Source organism: Papio anubis, chromosome 8 (genome assembly GCF_008728515.1).
Source record: "Papio anubis isolate 15944 chromosome 8, Panubis1.0, whole genome shotgun sequence".
NCBI classification, from domain to species: Eukaryota; Metazoa; Chordata; class Mammalia; order Primates; family Cercopithecidae; genus Papio; species Papio anubis.
The window spans coordinates 75,619,277-75,644,668 of NC_044983.1; the positions used below are offsets into that span (position 1 = coordinate 75,619,277).

Below are 25,392 nucleotides of genomic sequence, written 5' to 3' on the forward strand. Positions count from 1 at the left end.
TGCCCTTGGCTGACAGGAGGGTCCATTCAAATGGCTGAGGGGCTTTAGAATTTTATTTTTGGTTTACAAATGTAAATGCTGGTCAATGAAGATGGTAAGTGTGAAGAAAAGAGAAAAGCTGTGAGCCAGATGCTGTTGAAAAATTGAAAGAATCGAAAAGATTTCTATCAAGGAGCCTTTTAAAAGTATTTCTGATAGAACAGTAGTCTGAAATGGTACTGAGAAACGAGAACCAAGATGAGTCATTTTCTTCTCCTAGTCTTGAGATCCATTGCAATCTATACTAGGGAAGACCAGAAGGGAAGCAGTGTTACCAAGGGAAACCAAGAAAGCACGCAAGAAGTACTTGTAGAGAAGGTTAAAGGGGAGATTGTTCATAAAAAGACACAGGAAATTTTTTTTTCCTGTGTCCAAATATGTTCCAACGATACATATTTACAGACCAGGCCTGAAGGAAAAAGGTCAGTTGTAAGAAAGAATAGTAATCTCTCTCATAACCCATAGGACAAAAGAAGAAAACACTGGAATTTCTATTTGTTTTTTTTTTACTTCACCTTCAAAATATATTTATGTGTGAATGCTTTAAAATGTACATAATAAAGAAAACTACAGTACATATATATTTTTTATATATATATAAGTACACCCATGCACACATACTTCTTTATTTTTTTGAGATGGGGTCTCACTCTGTCGCCAGACTGGAGTTCAGTGGCGCAATCTTGGCTCACTGCAACCTCCACCTCCTGGCTTCAAGCGATTCTCCTACCTCAGCCTCCCAAGTAGCTGGGATTACAGGCGTAAGCCACCATGCCTGGCTAATTTTTGTATTTTTAGTAGAGACGGGGTTTCACCATGTTAGTCAGGATGGTCTTGATCTCTTGACCTCGTGATTCACCCACCTCGGCCTCCCAAAGTGCTGGGATTACAGGGGTGAGCCACTACACCCAGTCACAAATGTATTTTTTAAGTAAATACTGGAACATGTGCTCAAAAATTTATTAATGAAGGGACATGATCAAAAAAGTTTAGAAATCTCTGTAATAGTGGTATATCGTGGGAGCAGGAGAATCATTATGCTAGATAGGGACAAATAGTTACAAAAGGAGACTGGATAGTCAGTCTCTCATTTTCTGAGTAGAGCTGTGAGCCAGATGCTGACAGATGCATAGACTGGGACCAAGGGATGCTTTTAAGATTTCCAGTGAGACAGAAGTTGTGTAACTAAAGGCTAAGGTATGCACATATGCATGTGGAACTTTACTTCTAACTATTCTTGGATTTTTCTGGTATTCTACACTGCATTACTTCTAACAACAAAAAATTACCTTACAGGAAATAATGTGGGATAATCGTCTCATGTTTATGGAATTCAGTGGTCTCACCAGTGCTGGGCCCAACAGACCAGTGAAATGCTCCCTTTAAAAAAAATTAGCTTTCTATTTAAAAATCATTGTAGATTCACATGCAGTTGTAACCAAGAATACAGAGAGAGCCCCTGTACCCTTACCCAGTGCTCCCAATGGTAACATTTTAGAAGACTACAGTATGATATCACAACTAGGAAATTGACATTGACACAATCCACCAATATTCAGATTTCACCAGGTGTATATGTAATCATCAATGCAATTTTATTATATGTAAAGGTTCTGTACTGGCCATCACAGTCAAAATGCAGAACAAGTCCATCACCACAAGGATTCCTTATGTTGTTCTTTTGTAACTCCACATACCCCTTCTACCTCCCTCCTTTCTACCTCTTAGTAAGCACTGATCTGTTCTCCATCTCTATAATTCTGTCATTTCAAAAATGTCATATAAATGAAATCATACTATATGTAACTTTTTGGGACTGGCTTTTTTTTTTCACTCAGCATAATTCCCTTGAGTCATTCAAATTATTTTGTGTATCAATCACTCATTACTTTTTACTGCTAAGTAGTATTCCACGGTAAGGATATACCACAGTTTGTTTAACCACTCAACGGTTGAAGGACATCCAGGCTGCTTTCAGTTTTGGGCTATTACAAATAAAGCTGCTATGAACATTTCATTTCTTTGGGATAAATACTCTGTGTCCCAGTGACACCCAGTTCTCAGTGTGCATTTATCTCCCTTGAGAGAACCCAATCATCTCAATTTGGGTAGCTGGCCAGAGGTCAGGCAGCTTGTTCAGTTGCCAACTCCTAGACTGAGTCCACCATTCATTTCCTGGCAGTTGTCAACAATGGAATCCCCAAAGCTTTAAAAAGGTAGGCAAAACCCAAACAGAATCAAGACTATTTAGTTTTATTCCCAAATCCCAACAAACCAGGCTCCACTTGAATGTGCTTAATTGCTCTTATTTCCTGTTATTTAATGCCAACAGATAAAAACTTAACGGCCATAATCAGGTTATAAAAATTAATGTGATCAAAAGAGAACAATTTAAGAGCAGCCTTAGAAGCAAACTTAGACACATTAAAAGATGGAAGTGAAATTTCTGAGTAAAAATGAGAGTTACGATCTCCAAACAGTGAAAAAACTACGGTTGGCTTGGGAAGTCATGAGTCCAATTGGGTATGATCAGATCATATGACCACACAAAAACAAAATACATACAGAACATATACATCTTTTCTTTTAGGAAATGTATAGTACTGCTTATAAGCATGTTACAGGTGTTAACAAAAACCTACTTTCCCCAGATAATTCTATCTACTTCTTCACTATTTCATTGTTTTTATATTAACTGGTCATTTCCTCTAAACATGCTTCAAAAATGTGAGACATACAACATTTCAAAAGATTTTTATTACTCAGAGGTAATTCTCCTAGAATTCTATAATGTAAAATCAGGTTGGCACCACGGTTAAAACCAGAAATATTTTCTATCATTCCTTTACATATCAAATAATTTTTAAAACACTGGTATAATTTTTAAAGTTGTCAGTAAAACTGGTAAGAAAACAAAGGGTTAAGTAAAACTATATAATTTTACTATGACAGTATACGAATTTAGTGGACTTAAAAATTATACGAAAAATAAATTAATTTCCCCATTATATTGAAATAAGCCCTTTAAATCTATATATTTTCATTTTTCCAGTATTCTGAAAGGATTGGACATCTGATTTTAAATATTCTGTCTTCTGGAATATTCCAGTATTCTGAAATAAAAAATACTAATAAAAATATTCACAAAAAAGTAAAAAATTACATTTAAAAATATTTGCATGAAATCTAGTATATTGCTAAAATAAGGTAAAACTATAAACTGTCATGTAACATCAGTATTTTAAATAAATTCAAAATTTGAGTAAAATTTTTACTGTGCGGCCCCAAAACTCTCTGAGAAACATTTTTTCCAACGTTCTGAAAAGTGGCATGCCACCCTCTACTGCTAAGAAGGAGTAAGAGTCACAAAGCAGAAAAACCAATTCTTTGCTCAACTATTGCCACCTTGTGGCTATGAGATGAGTTATATGCCATAGCACAGCTCCCAATGGCCTTAACAGATTCTACAAATTTATATTGTCTAAGTGACATAAGAAGGATTAAGGTTTTAAAAATGGAGGGAAAATGGTACCTGACTTAAATGGTTATAAAAATGAATGGGACGGCCGGGTGTGGTAGCTCACGCCTGTAATACCAGCATTTTGGGAGGCAAGGGCAGACAAATTGCTTCCGCCCAGAAGTGTGACAGCAGCCTGGACAATATGGCAAAACCCCACCTCTACAACAAAAAACAAAAATCAGCCAGGCATGGTGATGCACACCTATGGTTCCAGCTTCTCAGGAGGCTGAGGTGGGAGAATCACCTGAGCCGGGGGACAGAGGTTGCAGTGCGCCAACTTTGCACCACTGTACCCTAGCCTCAGCAACAGAGCAAGACCCTGTCTGAAAAAAAAAAAAAAAAAAAAAAAAAAAAAAACCTGTTAAAAAAAAAAAAAAAAAAAAAAAAAAAAGATCTGGTTGCTACTCTAAAAACAAAACAAAATTAGTTGAAGGGAAAGATGCATAAACCAATATTAAAGCTAATGAAGCAAAGTAAAAGAAAAGTAGGTAAGTGAGCATGGGATGAGTATGGAACCTACAACCTCCATACAGACAGTGGCATTACACTTAATGCCATTTAACTTTGGTTCCCTTTAACTAGTAACCTCAGTGTGTAATAGGATAAGAACTTCATGATGCATTGCCCTTTATTACGTTCCTGGCTGCAGGGGAAAGTTCTCTGTAAGGATAATGCGCATGGGCTCTTACTGAACGTCACTTATTTCTGAGGTCCACATATAAGTAAGTCCACACTTTTAACGACTATAAGAACTAAATCAATAGGTACAACTTGGACTTTCATCATATACATATTTTTAAGTCTAATAATAGGCCATCTGAGATGTTATTTTTCATTTGTAATTACTCAGCCATCAAACTGTTTAAATTTCATTCCAACTTAAATCAGCAAATATACATTCGATCCCTACTTAAGTATAAAGCATTATGCAAAGGATCAAGAGGGTGGACTGAAAATGGCCCCTGTTCTTCAGGAACTACAGCTAGAAAGCAGGACAAAACAGGTTTGGAAATCACTTTACTATAATGAGAGCTGTGGGTATACCATAAAGGTAGTAAAACACAAAACTCCAGAACATTCAAAAACAGTTTCATCTGTTTGGTGAGATCACAAAGGTCTAAGAGAGGAGATTTTTACAACAGAATTTGCAGGCAGGGAAGCTAATTCCAGGATAAAGGGTAAAGAAATAATGATTTGTTTAGAGAACTGCAAAATTCAACTTCAAAAAGAATATTTTAAGCAGAAACCATTTTACAAATGAAATCTTACATACAATCCCAATATATACAGTGCAAATGTAGTATTTTGTTATTTTAAGTGCATTTTATGAGTTCAAATTGACAGCACTTATTATAAAGTCAAAAATTGTCAACATGAAGTTATAATGATAAAAATCAAAAACTGAAATCAGGAATGAAGGATGATAATCCCAGTTCCCAATTTCTGTATTTTAATTGTCGAATATCAAGCAAATCCACCTATTACACCCCATGTGTAGATAAGGGGCTGAGGAAACAGACATTGTCATGTACTATAAGTGGGAGTTCAGTACAAACAGGCTGTAACTCAAATTGTGTGTACACTTTTACCCAACATATAGCCTACAAATACACTCTCATAAGTATGCAAAAAATGCAAATGTTCACTGTAACACTGTGTCAGAAAACAAAAACAAACAGAAACAACCTAAAAGTTCAATAATGAAGGCTTTCCTGCTTAAATAAATTATGCTACATCCACACCATGGAGTACCAAGCAAATATTATGTAATGATAAGGAAAAATAGTCTTACTTAGGTAAAAATTGCAATTTTCAGCAGCAGCAACTAAAACATACTAAGTGCTTATTAAGTATCAGGCACTTGTGTTAAGTGTTTTAAATAATGAATTCATTTAATCTCATAAAAATCTCATGACATAGGGGGAAAAGGAGATACAGAGATACTAAGTAATTTTCCAAGGCAACACAGCTAGTAAATGGTAAAGGAACCAGGATTTAAACCAAGATTGCGTCACTGCAGAATTTACACTCTTTAACTGTAATATAGTTTAAAACGGTATTCATACTATGAACCAATTAATGTTTTTAAATATATAGTAATACTTAGCTTATACTTATATGTGTGTAATATAAAACTCTGTAGCTAGGCGTAAAAAATACACTCTCCAGCCTTGAGAAAGTAAGAAAAAGGGACTTTTACATTTCACATAATAACCTTCAGGGCTATTTAAAATTTCTTTCTAAATAATTCTAAAATAACTTTCAGGGCTATTTAAAATTTCTTTCTAAAGTAACCAAATATTACTTTTATAAAATTTGTAAACAATATTTTTCAAAAATCCTGAATACACAATTGGCATTTATTCATCTTGTAATCTCAGGAAACTCTTCAATTAAATAGGTCCAGTAACTTCAAAAGAGGTAAAGTTAGTTTTTTCACAAGTTGAATTCCTATCAACACCCAACAACTCCTCAAATTCCTTACCATAAATATGTTAGAAAAACATTGAAAACTTCCAATAAACACTAAAACTAAAACTAATGAGGTATTTTCAATTTCTTACTACTCTTAAAATTATTTTTACTCAATTATTCTGGATAGGCACATTCAACTGACATGCTCAAGGCTATACTATTCTTGTACAATTGTTTGTGAACAGTCACACATATTACAATTCAAAGACAGGCCAGGTGTAACTGAAGTTCAAATGTGCACTACATGTACTATTCATTCATTCACACATTTGGCAAATATTTACCAAACGCCCACTATGGGTCAAGGACTGTGCTAGGCACTGGGAATACAACAGAATAAGAAAGACAAGGTATCTGACCTCCTGAAACATATTCTACTGGGAAAACTTAGGAAAAATTTTATTCTGATGTGTCGCGTGTTACTTTGGCATCACAAGTTAACATATTAGTGATGACGAATGTCCTTACATTTGGGATTAAATAGAATGGCATGTGCATGGTTGTTTTCTGGTGTTTATATTTTTGTTTGGCTTTGGGCTTTTTGCCACGAAAAAAACTTGATTTTTATTGTCTCCTTGAATGACACAGCTCAACCTTTAGTTAGAGCATATACCGCCTTATGTTTTTAAATAGCATTTTATATTCATTCACTAACCAAAAAAATTACTTTTTAGAGCACTTTAGGTTTACAGGAAAATTGAGAGTACAGTATAGACACATCCCCATACCCCTCCTGTGCTGACACACGCATAGCTTCCCCCACTATCAACATCCCCCACCAGAGCAGTACATCTGTTACAAGAGATGAATCTACATGGTTTGATAAATCAAAGTTTATTATTGCTTAAGAAAACAATGGGACTTCAAAGAACTGTGCAACTGTGGAAACACCTCTGTGAAACTATTCTCAGGAAGGCAGAAGGCTGGAGAAGAAATGGCTGGGGCCACATAAAAGCTAAAATGCACTGAATAAAGCTTACTCTGTACCAGTCAACGTACTGAAAGCACGTTAAATGTATTATTTCACATAAACTTCCCAGTAACTCCAGTTGGAGCATTATCTCCACTTTGAGATAAGACAGCAAACATAGATAGGCTAAGTAAGTTGCCCAAAGTCACTCAGTTGAAAGATGACAGAACCTGACAGCCTGAACTGAGCCTAAGCAGGGTCTTGAATGGCGGTAGGCCTCTAAAGCCATAGTAGAGAGATGTACCATTGTATATTTAATCTTGCAGGCAGTGTGAATGGAGATTTAGAAGATTCTCAAGGAGAGCAATAGAGCCCAACTTTAGGAAGATAACTTTGGTCCACAGTGTGTGTAATGACCTGAACAAGAGGGCAACTGAAGTCAGTGGTATCAATTAAGAAGCAGTAGGCCAGGCGCGGCAGCTCACGCCTGTAATCCCAGCACTTTGGGAGGCCAAGGCAGGTGGATCACAAGGTCAGGAGATCGAGACCATCCTGGCGAACAAGGTGAAACCCCGTCTCTACTAAAAACACGAAAAAAAAAAAATTAGCCAGGTGTAGTGGCAGGCGCCGGTAGTCCCAGCTACTCGGGAGGCTGAGGCAGGTAAATGGCATGAACCTGGGAGCAGAGCTTGCAGTGAGCCAAGATCGCACCACTGCACTCCAGCCTGGGAGACAGAGCGAGACTCCGTCTCAGAAAACAACAACAACAACAACAACAACAAAGAAGCAGTAAAGGGGTCCACGTAACTTGAAATGCTTCAAAGCTAGGAACTTGCTGAATGGAGACTACAACATGGCCTCCTGATATCCTCCTCCCTGGGGAATTTTATTTCCATTAAATCAAGATGTCAAAGACTTGTGAATAAGAAACTGGTGAACTGTACATCAAAACCAAACACCTTTACCCATTATCTAGCAGAATTATGTTTTCTAAACTGTGTTAAACGGAGAACAACCACGCAGGGATCTTGCTGAGCCTGAGCTGGACTGAGAAAAATCTAACGGATGTGCTGGGACTGCCAGGAAACACCCCAGCCTCCTCCTGGAAAAACTGAACTGCCTTGGAAAGGAAAGGAAAGGAAAGGAAAGGAAAAGGAATAGGAATTCTGGGGACTCTAAAACACCTTGGTTGTTTCCTTCATTAAACAAACATTACATTTTGAGTATCAAACACTTAACTGACTACACATGTGATGCTACAATTTTCACTCTTACCACAATTAACTCAGCAATTAAGAATTATTTTATGGGGGTTTCCGAAGGGGCTTAGAATGTGGTGTGAATGGGAGTGAAGTGTGAGTGAGAAATGTTAGGTAAGAAATAGAAAAATTCCTTTCCTATACAAATATTTGGAAGGGAGCACTGAACTTTGTTTTCAACCTTACTGCACTTAACTCTTATGGCCTTACCTTAAGGATAGATCTAAAATCCATCCCTTAGGTGGCTTCAGGTCAGTCATCGCTATTCTGCTAGTATTTTATGACTTTTCCATATATGGTAGAAAGAATAATGCCCCCTCCTCCTACAAAGACATCCACATCCTAATCTCTAGAATTTGTGAATATGTTACCTTCCGTGGCAAAGGAGAATTAACTTTGCAGGTGAATTAAGATTGCTAATCAGCTGATCTTAAAATAGATTACTTTGGATTATCTGGGGAGGCCAACCTAATCACAGTGATTTCAAAAATAGAAGATGGCGGGTGGAGAAGACGGGGGGGGGGGGGGGGGGGGGGGCGGGGGGGGGGGGGTGGGGGGGGGGGGGGCGCCAGGCCAGGTGGCTCATATCTGTAATCCCAGCACTTTGGGAGGCCAAGGAAGGAGGATCACTTGAGCCCAGGAATTCAAGACCAGCCTGGGCAACATGGCAAAACCCCATCTCTACACACACACACAAAAAGCAAAAATTAGCCGGGAGTGGTGGTGCACACCTGTAGTCCCAGCTATGAAGCAGGAGGATCACTTGAGCCCAGGGGGTTTAGTCTTCGGTGAGCTGAGATCATGACACCACACTCCAGCGTAGGTGACAGAGACAGACCCTGTCTCAAAAACCAACAAAACAACCCAAAAAACAAAAAAGTAGAAGACAGAGGTAGAAGAGACGTTAACAGGCAAGGAAGAGATTCGCCCAGAAGCTACAGAAAAGGACACAACATCACCAACACCTTGATTTTAGATCAGTGCGACCCCATCTGACTTCTCACAGCCCTAAGAACACCACATTTCTGGTGTTTTATGCCACTCAATTTGTAGTAATTCGTTACAACAGAAAAAAAATAAACTAATATACCAGGCTTCTTCTAGTCCTTGGATTTCAGAAAAATTTTGACATCAGTAATTGCTACTAAAATGACCCTATAACCCAGGACACTGCCAGTCTTGTGAACTGTTTGGTACTACTTCCCAGGAAGAAAAATACAGAAATTGGGTTTATTTGTACATAATCCAATTTCATGTCTGCTGAGTTTAATTATTAAAAACTTAGGCTTGTAATTTTATTTCTTCCATTTCATTTATCTATAACTTTATGGTATTTTACAAAAGTACTGGCTGAGACAAATAGAGATTTTACTTTTTTAAAAAAGAAGACATTTACAAAAGAGAGGTGAAGCGCTGACAAGTTCAATCACTTCCCCAAGTTCAGAAAGTGATTCATCACCCAGTCATTAAATTAACAGGTGTTTATCCAGACAGCAAGCTCCATGCTAGAGCTGTTTAGAACAAGACCCAGCAGAGCACAGCCTCTCCGTGTGAGTCCCATTCTCCTCAGCGTCCCAGAAATCGCCCTAGATCGCCTACCTAGCAGGGCTCTCCGCTGGTTACCCTCCCACCAGCATTCAACCCCAGCAAAACACGCGCAGTGTGGACAGAACCCGGTCTAGTACGCAAATGCCACACAAAAGGACAACGAAAGGAAGTAAAACACCAAGCACGGATTCTAGGGCCCGAGGGCTGAGCCACAATCCTCCGGAAAACCGGGCCTCGGCCCTCGGCTCCCCTTCCTACGCCAGGCTCCGCCCCTACTCCAGGCCTCGCCCACCGCGTCATTGGCGTAGTTCCCGCGACTCCCTCTCACCCGCCTGGGCTCCACCTTCTGCAGAAGCTCCGACTGCCGCTCCAACGCGCTCGCGAAACCGCCTAGGCGCGTCTTAGGCTCCGTGGCAGTGGAACTCCCACTATCGGATCCACCCTCAGTGCCTACGCCCCGAAAGGGCCTGGAGAAGAGAAACACTCGCAGAAAATGGCTCTCGGCTGCCACAGCACGGGTCCGACACAGCGCCGCCATGACTTCTTTACCTCTGACCTTTGACCTCCCCGCCGCAATCGCGCGGGTCATGGGGCGGAGCGATAAGAGGTCCGCCCACCGGCCATAGAGCGCTGAAGGCCAACGGGGTGGGGCTTGCCTTTCTTTTGGGAGTGGCGTGGAGCGGGAAGGACTTGAGCTAAAATTGGTGGGCTAAATAGTTGGAAAGGGGCCCGGTAAGTTTTGCTTTAGAAGTACGTTTAAGTTTCAGGAATTTCGCGTTCCTGGGCATCCGTTGGTCCACATTGTACTGTAAATTCGGCTAACGTGACCTTCGTTCTCCCGCCCGGCGGTCCCCCCTACATGGCCGCCAGCACTCAAGTTTGGGGTCTTCACTCAAATATGAGGGTCTCCTTGATTACCCTATTTAGAAGTGGAAGCCCAAATGCAGACTCTCTGGCACCTGTGTTTTTCTTAGTACCATGTAGCACTTTCTAATATGCACATATTAATATTAAATATTTAATATTTAGTGTCTACTCCCAACTTTTTAAACTTTGAAAGGAGGAACTTTGCTGTAGGGTCCCTAGCACCGGGCAAAGATTAGGGCTCACTCAACATTTGCGAAACCCTGCATCCAAGTTTGTCCTTTACCACTTCTGCGGCCGGTCCACTCACGCTACGAAAACAGTAGTTTTTCTGAAACGTTTTGACACCTCCAGATACCTGTTATCTAACTTAGGAGTTCAGAAGTTTTGGAATATCCCTAAGTATTGCACCACCATAGGCCCCCCCATCCTCACTCTGGATTTTTTCCCTTTTCTCCCGCAGTGTTAATTCCCAAAATTTACGCACCCTGTTCAAAACTGAGCCTAACATCATTCTTGAGGAAGTGTTCATTAATTAGCTGTCCGTCTATCTTTGACCCAGCAGTTTAATCCACAGTTAGTTTTATTTTGGTGGCACACACCTTTCCAGTTCATTTGCAAGTACTTATTTTTATGATCACAGACCCTATTTTAAGAATGCCCTGACTATGGATTTTAAGCTTTTCTGATGCTAATGGTATAGATAGTGTAAGAACACGAAATACACTGATCTCAGAATGGTGCACAATTGTATGAATCACATAAAATTATTACTAGCTATCTATATGGTAGTCCTTACAAATTCATTAAGGGGCCTACAATAAATTCTCCAGGTGAGTTCTCCCTCTTGGCACTTAAAACTGTTTATCTCCCAAGACTATTAATGGACTCTTGCCTAAAACAGTTTAGAATTATTTTCTACGGATGGTGCTACTTCCACTTTTTTTCAGAGAGAGTGTGGTAAATTGTAAAGAGCATGGCCAGTAGCCTTCAAGAACCCTCAGTCTGACTGGGCAGGGTGGCTCACACTTGTAATCCCAGCACTTTGTGAAGCTAAGGAGGGAGGATTGCTTGAGGTTAGGAGTCCGAGACCAGCCTAGGCCATAGCAAGAACCGGTCTCTACCAAAAAATAGAAAAATTAGCCTGGGGCAGTGGTGCATGCCTGTAGTCCCAGCTACTAGGGAGGCTGATGGAGGAGGATCACTTGAGCCCAGGAGTTTCAGGCTGCAGTGAGCTATGTTCCTGCCACCAGACTCCAGCATGGGCAAAAAGTGCAAAACTCAAGTCTCTTAACACACGCTGGGCATGGTGGCTCACAACTGTAATCCCTGCATTTTGGGAGGCAAAGGAGGGCAGATGACTGGAGGTCAGGAGTTCGAGATCAGCCTGGTCAGCATGGTGAAACCCCGTCTCTACTGAAAATACAAAAATTAGCTGGGCGTGGTGACGCATGGCTGTAATCCCATCTACTCGGGAGGCTGAGGCAGGAGAATCACTTGAACCCAGGAGGTGGAGGTTGCAGTGAGCCAAGATCACACCACTGCTCTCCAGCCTGGGTGACAGAAAAAAAAAAAAAAAACTTAAGTTTGCATCAAATGACTTCAAATTTGGCTTTAGTTCTGTCTTTGGTAGAGGATCAGAAGCATCAAATGAGAGGGACTGTAAAGAACTGAGCAAGTCAACAGGGGGATGTCTGCACACTTTCTCCTTGCCTATACAAGTGCCAAGAGTAGCATCCTCTGTAATAGTGATGTTTTGACATATGGCATCTTAAGGATTCTGATCCTGCTCTAACCACTCCTTGCTTTATTAAATATACAGGCCTAGCTAGGCAGCACTGCACACCTTTAGTCTCAGCTGCTCAGGAAGCTGAGGCAGGAACATCACTTGAGCCCAGAAGTATAGGGCCAGCCTGGGCAACACAGTGAGACTCCATCTCAAAACAGCCAAGGAAAGTGAACAGAAAATAGGTGCAGTCTACTGCTAAGTTCAAGCCTAATACTTTACAGCTACTGGCTATGGTCTTATCTATAAAATGGTGACATTGCCACATGCCTGAGTAAAGAGTTAAAGGTGATGAGTGTAAAATGCCTGGGCACTTAATAAATAGTAGCTATTGATGGCTAGATGGAGGTGACCATGAGTTTATTAGAAATTCATGCCTCAACCATGTGTGCAAACCTAGAATGATAGTGTCACAGGGTTCTTAGGATGTCGCTTCGCCAGCTGGAAACTTCCATGGCCTGCAGCACCTCTGCTGGAGTTTTGCTGGTGTCTGCTGGGCTTATTCTGCCCACTCTGCCTGGCAGGCTGCGTTCATCTTGTGCTGCTGGCCCGGATCCCATACCTACCAAGGGCAAGCCAGGCATGGGCTGGTGAGGGGTGTGTGAGCAAGTGAGTGCAGGTTCCAGCCACTGCACCTAGCCAGGCACACTGGCTGCTACAGCAGGGTGAGCAGCTACAGGCACCGGCTCTGTGCAAGGCTGCAGCTGGACCACAACCAGCTTCTGCTGCAGGCACCAGTGTCTAGGCAAGGGAAACGTGGTAAAACCCAAAAGCTTGGAGTTGCCAGGAACCTCAGAGTCCCAAAGAGGGTGTTAGAGCATGTCACAGCCCTGGCTTGAGGAGCCGCGAGGTGTGGGCTCCCGCTCTTCTTGTTGCCTGCAGTGTGGTGACTGATGGTGGGGGAAGGGGGGGTTATTTCAGTTTGTTTATGTTACAGCTCTTTCAGTCCCACCACCCCACTCCAGCCCATGGCTCCTCAGTTGGCCTGGCTCTGCTGCTGCCTCCTGTCATGTGGGGCAGCTGTCTGGTGCCAGTGAAAGGCAAGAAGGCTATAATGTTATAGCATTCTCTAGCTCGGGGAATCCCAAGGTCTGGGTCCCCAGAAGGGTCACCACTCTTCTCTTCTGCAGTCTGGGAGCGTGTCACCACCTACAGCTTGGCAAGCCAGCCAGGAACATGTTACAGCTCCTTTCGCTCCCACTGTTCAGCAGGTCCTGAGTTCTTGTCCTGTGTCCAGGAAGAATAAGGTTACATGGACAACTGTAGGGTGAGCAAGGCAGAGAGGAGCTTTATTGAGTGACAGAACAGCACTCAGGAGACCCCAAGTGGTCCCTTCTGCAGGCAGGTTGTCCTGATGAGTATCGAGTTTGGCTGAGTCTGGGGTTTTTATGTGCTCAGAATGGAGGAAGAGTGGGCCTGGAAAAAGCACCATCCAATTGGCCAAAATGCATTAATAGAGTTCTCGGTCTGGGTTGTGGGCTCTACCTAAAACTGGCAGCCTGGCCCCCAGGCTTCAGGCTGTCCTTGGCTTGAAGGTGGGGTTTCAACAGGGACCCACCCCTTCCCACCTAGGAACCTGCCTCCTGCCATCATCAATATGCCATCCACAGCACCCAGGCTGTCCACACCAAGCCACCCTCAGCCCCCTGGCCACCCTCCCATGCTCATTGGCGCCCAAAGTCAGGAGGGGGCCGAGGTAGCAGGGACCTGGCATGTCAGTGCCACCCTGAGGATGCACACACCTAGCCAGGTTGTGACAGCACCCAAGCTCAGCCACAACTTTGCTCCAAACCAGAGCAGGCACTTCCAGGCCTGCAGGGGCAGGGGACTTCCCAGGCCCCCAAAAGCACAGGGATGCCTGGATCTGGAGCTGTGGCTGGGCAGCTGCAGCTGCACCCAGGAGCACAAGCTCCTGCCCTGCCAACATGGTAAGGCAGGGCTCCTGCTGGGATCACCTACTGCCGGCCCCTGCCAGCTCTGCGGAGCATGCAGCCCCCAGCCATGCTTCCCTTGCTGCAGCTGGTATCCTCACAGCAGCTCCTCAAGGAGGGCCACCACCATCAACATGTCTGAAGATACAGGTTGGGAAGCTATTAGTATCACTCTAAAAATAGTCATTTCACCCATAGAAATGGATAAGATCATTAAGGGGATCGTGTACAAGATGACAACAGATAGACAATAGCATTTAGGAGCTGGAAGAATTCTAATACTGAAAAATAGTCAAAATGGAAAATAAGAACAGAGAATTCTAGAACCCAAGGAGAAACATTAAAGCATGCTGGAGAGTGGTAAAGTGAAAGATCACATCCATTTACAAATATTCAAACAAAACTGTATTTGGTCTTTTCTATATGATAGAAAAACCACCAAATTAATAAAATAATCAAACTACCAACCAACCTCAGTAAATAACATCAAAATTACATGAGAGCTGGCAAGAATTTCAGTTGCCAGATAGCATTTATTTAAGTACAAAATCCCACCAGGTGATAGCACATGCAGACCCTACCCTCTGAGAACTTACAAACGAAAAGTGAAAAGCCCCTTGGTTTATTTTGAGTCAGAACAATAAGGAAATTATGAAATCTGAGGTGTGCGGGTTTACTTAAAAGTGATCATGGTTTATATTAACTGTGGCCCACACAGGGTCTCTCTAATCCAATGAAAACAGGGCAGTTCCTGAAAATAAGGACCAACCAATGGCCAAGTGTTTCTTCACTATGGGCAAAAATGTGATTTTTTTTTCATCTGGGCTTTAAGAGCTATCAAGAAAACACATGGCTGGGTGCATGCCTATAGTCCTAGCTATTTGGGAAGCTAAGGCAGGAGGATTCCTTGACCCCAGGAGTTGGAGGTCAGCCAACTCTAAACAAACAAAAACATCATTCTGACAAATGACCTTATGTAGGATCTCACTCTTGCTATTTTCTTAGTGTCAAACACAAGAGGAATCAGGAACTCTTTCTGGCATTTCTACTAATTACTATGTTTACTAAAGATATCTCTTTGGGCACATATGCAGCAAGCAGTCATTTAATAAATGCCTTCTGATAACCAGAATGTAGCTGCTCATGGCTCTTTAAGTATCATATCCAGGCCGGGCGCGGTGGCTCAAGCCTGTAATCCCAGCACTTTGGGAGGCTGAGACGGGCGGATCACAAGGTCAGGAGATCGAGACCATCCTGGCTAACATGGTGAAACCCCGTCTCTACTACAAAATACAAAAAAAAAAAAACTAGCCGGGCGAGGTGGCGGGCGCCTGTGGTCCCAGCTACTCCGGAGGCTGAGGCAGGAGAATGGCGTAAACCCGGGAGGCGGAGCTTGCAGTGAGCTGAGATCCGGCCACTGCACTCCAGCCTGGGCGACAGAGCCAGACTCAGTCTCAAAAAAAAAAAAAAAAAAAAAAGTATCATATCCAGAACATGAAGGGTTTGGAGAGAAGTTGCATAATGGACTTGCCCCTTTCCTCAATGGGCAGGTAATGTATACAAAAGAACCCATACCCAAATTATAGAATTTTTATTTTCCAATACTATACAAAAAATAGACTGTATATCTTAACAGATCCAGAAACAGTCCAAATTAAATGTGTTTTTTTCTATTTCAAGTTATTCTAAGTTGCTAAGGTGATAATCCAGTTTTGAGCTCTACTCTCTTCCACTGATTACTTGGCTCTCATAAGCATAAGAATTCTTGCTCTATTTCCCACAAACTCCATAAATTGACATTTCTTTTTTTAAGAGGGGGATATTTTCTTCTACACTTGAGTCCTTACATCTGTGAGATTTCATAAGTATCTGAGATTTCACACTCTTGCTATTTTTTTAGTGTCAAACACAAGAGGAACCAGGAACTCTTTCTGGCATTTCTACTAATTGCTGTTTCTCATTCCTTAAATATCTGTGAATTCATAATATTGAATCTGCCACAAAAACGATTTTGAATATTTCTAAATTCATGTTTTTTTCTAAATCCATCCTCTTAATACTTCCTTTAAGGGGCAGAGTACTTTACAGTAGATTAATTTTTTGTTTTTTAGATTAAGTATAGGTAGATGCCCAGAAAAGTGATTCTCCAACATTTTCTTTCACAGCCATCCCCAATACCCACCTTCATCCACTCACCCCACTTCCCACCCCGATTTCTATCACTTTTCCCTTTTTGGGCAGAAAAGAGACTTGAGGGTATTTCACTCAACTAAAGAAATTGCCACTTTACTCCATTTTGCCTTGTTGAAAAGTTAGTAGCAGGGCTGGATGCTCAAGAAACAATGTGATCAAAAGAATATGTTTGAATTTTAAAAAGCAGACTAGCTGGTAGAAAAAATAATTTAACAGTTATGTTGAGTAAGCACAATATTTCTATAGAAAGACAGACTTCTGCAGATCCACTCCTCTGAGACAATGCTTCAACAGCCTGTTCCTTAAAGCCCTTATTTAGTATATGTTAATATGATACCATTAAGCAATAATTTAAGGATGGTTAAAAAAAAAAAAAAAAAACCTTTTTTTTTAAGTATAGACTCCAGTTGATTCTGTAATACAACAAGCTGTTTCCAGACCACTGGTCTCATAATAAATATTGAGACCTATACTACTGATAGACAGAATTTATTAAGCTTTTCACATGTGATAGCACATAGTTTTAATTGCATCCAAAGTACTAACAAAAGCTCTAGCAATCAAGAATGGCAGCATGTTATTTTATAACAACACTTGTGGCTTTTAAAATTTGGTTTTCATAAGATAATTTATACTGAAGTAAATCTAGCCATGCTTTTAAAAAATGCTTTAGATCACTCCAAGCTTGGCAATTAACATTTGGCATAAACAATAAAACAATCACAACTTAATAAATAACAAATACAACATTGTAGGCCATAAACATATACAGTATAAGGAAAAGGTGGTAGTGTTCAGTAAGTAGTTATCAGAATACCTTGGCCTTTATGCAAATATGTCTAGAGACTTTGGTTCACTCAGCCCTGACACTCAGTTTTCAAATTAGGGGACAGGTTCTACAGTATCATTTTACAATTTCCAACACATTGAAAACAAGTAGAAAATGATGAGTTGATTTTTATTAATGCATTACATCCTCAAGAGTTATCACCAACCCCTCAGTATAAAAAATTTTCAAGTTATATTAGTCATATAACTTGGTGTGCTTATTTTAAATAGTGCTAAATGGATTAAATGAAGACAACGATGGTTCCCCTAATGTGATTGATATTATCATTTTCACAAGCTTCTAGATCTAAACTTTCAGGCTTTTGAACTGAACATTGATGACAGTGTTCATAGTTCAGCCTACTGATCATACAGTATGCTTGATTCAGAATGTTATTTTGTAGAAATTAAAATTTTAACCTGGTGAAAAATAAGTTGATATAAGTGGTATAATAAACAATACACTGAAATGTTTACTGTCATAAACGGTGATAAATAAGGATGTAGGAGGTTCCACTCAAGTCACCTGGAAGTTTGATTACATATTGTTACTTACAAAACTATAATAAATTGGATGCACAGCTGTTTACTTCAGTCTGGTGTCTTCAACCAAAATATGTACCTTATACCAAAACAGTGCTTATTCCAAAATATTTTTTGTAGCTGGTAGTTCTTCCCTTGGAGGTAAAGAAAATATACCCAAACTTTTAATTACCAGGATTCAGATTATTTAAGAGAACAATTTTAGTTAAGAATCAAATATACAGAGATTCAAAGAGGGGGAAAAAAAGGAAATAAAGACAAAGGTCAAACTGGCATTCCAGATCTGGAGCAATTTTGTAAAGTAGGAAAACAACCATGACAATCTGTAGCTTCTTAGATCATTCTAGTGAATGTCCCCAGGTACTATAGGTGTTTTTATAATGGTGTTTCCTAAATAAAGGAACATAAATGTACACTAAAGGGTGTTTCCCAGGAATAGAGTTGAAGATATTTTCATTTGTTTAACCCACAAACTATTTGGTCAAAGGAATATGTAAAGCTAAATAAAAGCACATCTGGTAGAAATTCATGGCAATGCATGTTGACAAGATGTGCTTGGACCTCGCTTGCAGCATCTGGCAGTGGGTAGCAGAACAAAGGTAGGAATCTCACAGGCTCTCCTGTGTCTGTTCTGGAAGAGGCTCCGTGGTGGTGGCACTAGCATTTGCAGCCGAATTCAAGACTTCTCCAAAATCACCACCAGCAGGCTTGGTTCCCCCTACTTTAGACTTTAAAAAAAGTTCAAAAAAGGGAAAGACATTATGAAACATAAAACTAGCTGATTCTGCATAAAGTAACTCTAATTGACTTTCAAGAACAAATACATCAGAAACCTTATAGCTCAGTGATTATTATATATGTATGGAATTTAGTATTGTTGCAATGTTCAGTGTGGTTTTATAGTAAAACTCATGCATTCTCCCTTGCTGAAATATTCAGATTGGTAAACTCTACCCCTCCTCTTTTCCCCCTGCTCCTTGTTCTTCACGGGGAAGTGTATCTAGAGAACTTTGTAAGGCCTACTATTCTAAAGTACCTAGTGACCTGTCTTTACACTTGCGTAACATTTTGTATTGCACCGAATTGCTCACTTAGCTACACTCAGTCAAGAAATATTGAATACAACATGGGAAAGAAATATTTATTTTCTTTTTCTCAGTTACAGTATAAGCTTTCTAACTCTTTACTACTTAAAGTGTGGTTCAAGGACCACAGAGTCAACATTACCTCGGAGCTTATTAGAAATGCAGGGTCTCAGATACCCTTTCTACCCCACCCAACTCTAGCTACAGAATTGAAATCAACACTTGAACAAGATCCCTGAGTCGTTCATGTGCACACTATAGTTTGTGAAGCACTACTACAATCTATCTGGCCTGAAATTTTGCCAGTAAGCATTTATTTCAATATATCTGCCTTGCATTTGTATAATACTTTTTCAAAACCCTTACACGTCACTTCATCCTTTTCAATGCTAATCTGTATATGCTCTCTCACTGTTACACTGTCCAATAGGACAGCTAACATTAAGACAACAGTCCGTAACCATGGATGCAAGAAGCTCATAGTGGGTTTGAACTTGACCTTGCTCTTAGCACAATCTTAATTGAGTGGTCAGAGACCCCTTATTTTCACTCTCATTCTTTTTGGTCTGCCATCCAAAATTGTTTGGGAAATGTGAATAATGTGTGTTCCTCAAATCTCCTTGCAGTTTAACATGTCTAAAACTGAACTCCTTCCCCCCACAACTAGCCCCTTCTCTATTCTTTTTTAAGACTTTATATTGCAGTAGCACCTACCTAGCTGCCCCAGCCTGACACCTGGAGTTGTCCTTTATTCTTATCCAACTTGGTCTACATCCAATCAATCTTTTTTTTTTTCCTGTCATTTCTCACTTCTAAATAGCTCTAGACTTGGTCCCACTGCACTAACTTAGTTCACTCTCCACTCTCCATCATCTTTGGCTTGAAGTACAACTCCATCCTTCCAACTAATCTGCCTGTCTCCAATTGTTCTCCCCTTTGATGTGCAGGGCAGCCAGTAATCTTTCTAACATTCACAGAAGAATGCACCACTTGGGTTGTTTAAAACCCTTCAATGGCTTCTCATTGCCCCAAGTTCAAACTCTGCAATGTGGCCTATCCATCTCTCTAGCTTCACCTCCTGCTCGATATCCTACAGCACAGTGAAGTTCTTGGTGGTCCTCAAAAGGGCTCCCAAACTTCAAACATTCCCTTCAACCTAAAATCCTCTATTTACATTACTGAACCCTCTAAGAAGTCTTCTCTGACCTTCCCTTCCACCAAGCCAGGTGAACTTTCTGCTATTTGTCCTCATCGCACCCTCAACTTTTCATGTCAGAACCCTTACCTCACTTTAGTTTCATTGGCTATTTAATTGTCTAGACATCTTGCAGAAGGAGTCCATGTCTCTCTTGCTCACTGTGGTAACTCTGGTGCCTAATACTCATTGCCTGGCACATGGCAAATGCTCAGTAATCACAGATGAATGAATCAGTCCAAAATCTACATGGACCTCATGTTTAATTAAATATAAATGTAATTTAACAAAAGTATATCCCCAGCATATAATTTTATAGCTTCCTTGGGATACTTAGGATATCTGTTTAATACACTATGCCTTTTTTTTTTTTTTTTTTGAGACAGGGTCTGGCTCTGTCACCCAGGCTGGAGTGCAGTGGCATAATGACAGCTCACTGAAACCTCTGCCTCCCAGGCTCAAGTGATCTTCCTACCTCAGCCTCCCAAGTAGGTGGGACTACAGGTGTATGCCACCACATCAGCTAATTTTTCTATCGTTTTTGGCAGAGACAGGGTTTTGCCATGTTTCCCAGGCTGGTCTCAAATTCCTGGACTCAAGTGATCTGCCTGCCTTGGCCTCACAAAGTGCTGGAATTACAGGTGTGAGCCACTGCGTCCAGCCAACACACTGTATGTTTTTAAATTACATTTTTTAATCTGAATGGTGCCTAGTCATATTTTAAAGCAGATTTCATTACAATTTATAGAATCTAAATATATTCAGGAGAGTATATAGTGAATGACCTGGAAGTTTCTCCTCATGTCCAATGTCAAAAACACGTAAGATTCCTGGTTTTCAAATTTGCCATTTCAAAAATTAACATTTGGGGCAGATTTCAAGGAGAGGCTATAACAGTCCTAACAATATTGAGAACTGATTTTTAGTAATCCTTGGCTTCCTGCAACTACAGTTTGCTTTCAAATATATGATTTGGCACTAAGAAAAATAAAGCAGGTCTCTTGAAATGACATAGAAGAATGACTCTTACATATATTTTTACTCATCAGATGCATATTGAGCGACATGCCAAGAACTGTTCTAAGCCTTTGAGAAGTATCAGTGACCAAAAAGAACAGGTCCCTGCATTTATGGCTCACAAAGCATCCTGCTAGTGAGGGCTGAATGAATAAGTTGTAGGACTGTGGGTGTACAGTGTAACTCGTCTTCTGAAAAAACATTCATATGTCTGCATACAAACAGAAAAGGTATGTACTAATGTTTGTATGTACAAGAAAAAAACAATCTGAGGGGGTGGGGTGGTAGGGGGGTGATAACATTAGGAGAAATACCTAATGTAGATGATGGGTTGATGGGTGCAGCAAACCACCATGGCATGTGTATACCTATGTATCAAACCTGCACGTTCTGCACATGTATCCCAGAACTTAAAGTACAATAAAAAAATTAAATAAAAAAAAGATCCAGATGACTGTAGAGTGTTTTATTTCAATAAATGTACCCTGCTTTTAAAGATGCATTTCGTGACTCAAAGTTCTCAAAGACTAAATGAATATTAGTTTTTAAACTGACTGATATAAAAACATCTAAGATGCTAGTTTTAATCCTTAAAATATATCCCGTATAATTATCAGAGTTAGGAAGTAATGAAAATATGGGTTTTATACAAACTCTGTAGAGAGGGTCGAGGAGTAGATGGGAACTAGACAACTTTTGAGGTTGCTTGTGATCCTAAGAGTTGATGATTTCATAGCTTTGAATATAATCTCAAAGATAATATAATTTACAAATCAATAAAGCTCATTATTATAGGCAAATGTTCATCTCCACTGAAATCAAAGAAATCAAAAAATAAAAACAGTAAATCATAAATGATCATCATGGCATCATTATAATAATAAAAATGTCCAACAACTGAGGACTGAACAAATAATATCCATTATAAGGTAATATAGGCCAGGCACGGTGGCTCACGCCTGTAATTCCAGCACTTTGGGAGGCTGAGGTGGGTGGATCACAATGTCAGGAGATCGAGACCATCCTGGCTAACACAGTGAAACCCCGTCTCTACTAAAAATACAAAAAATTAGCCTGGTGTGGTGGCCGGCGCCTGTGGTCCCAGCTACTCAGGAGGCTGAGGCAGGAAAATCGCTTGAACCCAGGAGGTGGAGGTTGCAGTGAGCCAAGATCACATCACTGCACTCCAGCCTGGGTAACAGAGCGAGACTCCCTCTCAAAAAAAAAAAAAAGTAATATACAAGCAGCCATTGCACATAACATTGAAAGAGAATACTAACTGATACAGGAAAATGATTATGATGTATGGCTACTTCTTTTTTTTTAAAGCATAACAGCATAACAGTACATACATATATCACTGTCTGAGTGGTAGGACCAATTTTTTGTTTTCTTTCTTGTGCTTCCTATATTCTTGTTAATTGTTGACAAGAAAGTTATATTAAATTTTGTCCACCTACAAAGGTACTTGAAATGAATAAAGCAAAAAGCAGCACAAATTTCTAACATGCCATTGCGTTGTAAATTGTCCATTTCCTTTCAGTAGTGGCACGCTGCCATGCTACAGCATACACTAAAAAGATACTGAGTACATAACACCTTAAATGTCCACTAGTAACATAAGGAGTAAAGTTCTTTACATTCTTTAGATATTTTTAGAAAGAAATATTAATGTCAATGATTTTACCACACCAAAGTTAATTAAGACACCAGGCAATGTATCAAAAAGACCCTGTTCATCTCTCTACTTGCCTTTAAGTTTTCGACCTTTTCTTCAAATGATTTAAAAGTTGGGGAGTTTCTATGGAGAGAAAAGAAAAACAAATAGTAAATACAAATACTGAAAAAAAAATCCAACTAGTTTGAAAATACCATTGATTATATTCCTCTTCAACATTATTCCTTATCAGCAAAAGAACAGATACAATTATCTGTATCATATATGTGCAGGTACATACAAGTATTTATAATGTAAGATTCTCAATTTCTGATCTCATCTTTTTGAGAGTATGCATTTAATTCCATGAATAGGGCCAGTCTCAGACATAAGTAATATAGATATGGTCAAGTACGTGTGTGAGGAGAGGGAACGAAGCCAGGTAAAATAGTAATTCTGTCACTTCCCCAACCAACTTGTCATGGTACAAGAAAATGCCACCATTAGATCCGTTTAATTTTGGTTAAGGTACTATGCTCTAAAATCCCCATTTTGATTCACATCTTCCCTGGCAGAATTTCTACATGAACACACATCACCCAGGTGGGACAAGCTTATGAGGTTCAGTATCAGGGATCAGCATAATAGACAGGGAAAGCAGGGACCAAAAAGGGGGAGAAGCATAGAAACGGCTTTGCCTACTTCACAACGCTGTCCCAAAGGATGAGGAGAGCACACTGAGCCCACAGGACATTCATTCATCCATGTTACATTCACATCTATCCATATTAATTAAGCAGGATCACAGCGCCTTTGTCTCTCACAAAGGCGCTTTGGACAGAGGGTTTCCAATGCTGTTATCCTATCCAACTGACCTTGAATATCCTTCCTACTACCAAGATGAAAAATGCAAAGAAGGGAAAAGGGGTTTCTTCCTTCCCACGGTGGTGATGGCAGGACAGTTAAGCCAACAGCTCTCAAAGTGTGGGCCCCAGACCAGCTGCTGCTGCAGCTATCGGGAAGTCATGCACAATGCCAATTTTCAGGTCCCACCCCAACTCTACAGGATCAGAGGCTCTAGAGGTGGGGCCCAGCAAGCAGGGGTTTCACAAGCATTCCAAGTGATTTTGATGGACACTGAAGTTTAAGCCAAGCACAGATTGTTAAAAATCCTCTACCTCTCTAGAGAGGTTAGGTGAGGTAATATCACTTGCAAGTGCTAATGAAAGCAGATACTAGAATTAAATCATAGTTGGCTTCAAATGTCACAGTGGGACAAGGGAAGTGAAAATGGGAAGGATGTAGAAAAGGAGAGTGTAAGTAAAGCAAATGCAGACGGAGGTGGCGGGACAAGAGAAGGTTTGTTAACAAGCAGTGCTCACTTTGTGAAGTAAACAGATTTCAGACAGGAAACAAAGGTTTTACAAAATAAAATAGAAATAACTTTTAAAAAACAAAATCAAAACATTTAACGGATCTCTTGCACCCATCCCAACATTAGAGGACGTGTAGCTGAAAACTGATAGAGTGTTAAACACACAGCTTGTTTCAAGGGGAATTCTAGTTCCCTAATTCAGAACAGTTCAAGTTAAACATCTAATTAAAGAAAAATAAAGCATAAGACCAACTACATTTCATAAAAATATACTTTACCTCATAGCAGGCATGCTAATTGAATGCTGAATGGAACGTATACTAAGACGCAGCATTAAAAAGAGATAGAAATAAGGTTAGTATAGTGGTGCTTCAACATTATTAAAAGCTGACAAAACTTAGCTTCCCAGGAGCTTTATTCTTTTGGCGCCATGAAGAATTACCTACTTTTTGAGGTGGAGGGGATCAAAATTATTCCAACAAAATTTACTTTTATTCAGGAGCCAATTAATTCCCAGGAGTTACTAGAGCTAACAATACCACCTTGCATTTTATAGCACTTTGAAAACTAAAGTGCTTTCACTTAGAGCTGTAAGGCATATAGGAGTTAAATGAGTTACCCTAGGTCACAGCAGAATCAAGAATAGAACTTGGGTCTTCTAATTCAATGTTTATCGCCTCCCCTCAAAAATGAAGCATGCACACACACACACATACACACATATATACATACAAGCAAGGACAGGGAAGGACCCCTAGTAAGTCAAGGGGTAACTGCCCACTCAAGGACAATGCAGTTCACTGACCAGTCAGGTTCAAGGTTATCAACTCTTAGCCATCTCCCATAGAGACCACCTCACGAGATGAGAGTGCCTTCATTCCTAGGCTCGTAAAATGACTGTATTCTGCTAATATTGTTACTATGCTTATAGTAGTTTGACCACTGGCATGACTTTGGTAAATAAACTTTCCTTTGGGTAAAGTGTGTAGGTTCAAGGTATTAATTCTCAGTTATATTTAAATATTTTGTGTGCTTATGATTTCCTTTTCTTAAAGACTCATTTGTTACAAATGATAATACGTCTTCAATGTAGCTCCTCAAATCTAACTTTGCATTAATATCTGATAACATGGAGAATGATTGTGATATATGGATATATGTCAAATA

At 40.2% G+C, this 25,392-nt stretch overlaps 2 protein-coding genes across 8 annotated transcripts in view; both read right to left on the reverse strand.

Annotated features, from left to right (window-relative positions):
- The window catches only part of MRPS28 (mitochondrial ribosomal protein S28), a 100,315-nt gene extending 89,996 nt beyond the window's left edge, over window positions 1-10,319 (reverse strand). Inside the window, exon 1 of one of the 2 annotated variants that reach the window (XM_009213246.4) lies at window positions 10,095-10,319. In XM_009213246.4, the coding sequence (XP_009211510.1) occupies window positions 10,095-10,289 (195 nt within the window). In that variant the 5' untranslated portion in view covers window positions 10,290-10,319. Of the gene's footprint in view, window positions 1-10,079 lie in introns of both variants that reach the window. The other variant, XM_003902900.5, reaches the window with a different exon arrangement.
- A 6,589-nt stretch (window positions 10,320-16,908) lies between these two features.
- Window positions 16,909-25,392, reverse strand: part of TPD52 (tumor protein D52) — a 136,117-nt gene continuing 127,633 nt past the window's right edge. For 4 of the 6 annotated variants that reach the window (XM_009213248.4, XM_003902896.5, XM_003902898.5 and 1 more), the window contains 3 exons: window positions 24,504-24,545; window positions 22,946-22,994; window positions 16,909-18,624 (listed from right to left, as the gene is read on the reverse strand). In XM_009213248.4, coding sequence (XP_009211512.1) covers window positions 18,505-18,624; window positions 22,946-22,994; window positions 24,504-24,545 — 211 coding nt within the window. In that variant the 3' untranslated portion in view covers window positions 16,909-18,504. The remainder of the gene's footprint in view (window positions 18,625-22,945; window positions 22,995-24,503; window positions 24,546-25,392) is intronic. The other 2 variants (XM_003902895.5, XM_009213247.4) reach the window with 1 other exon arrangement.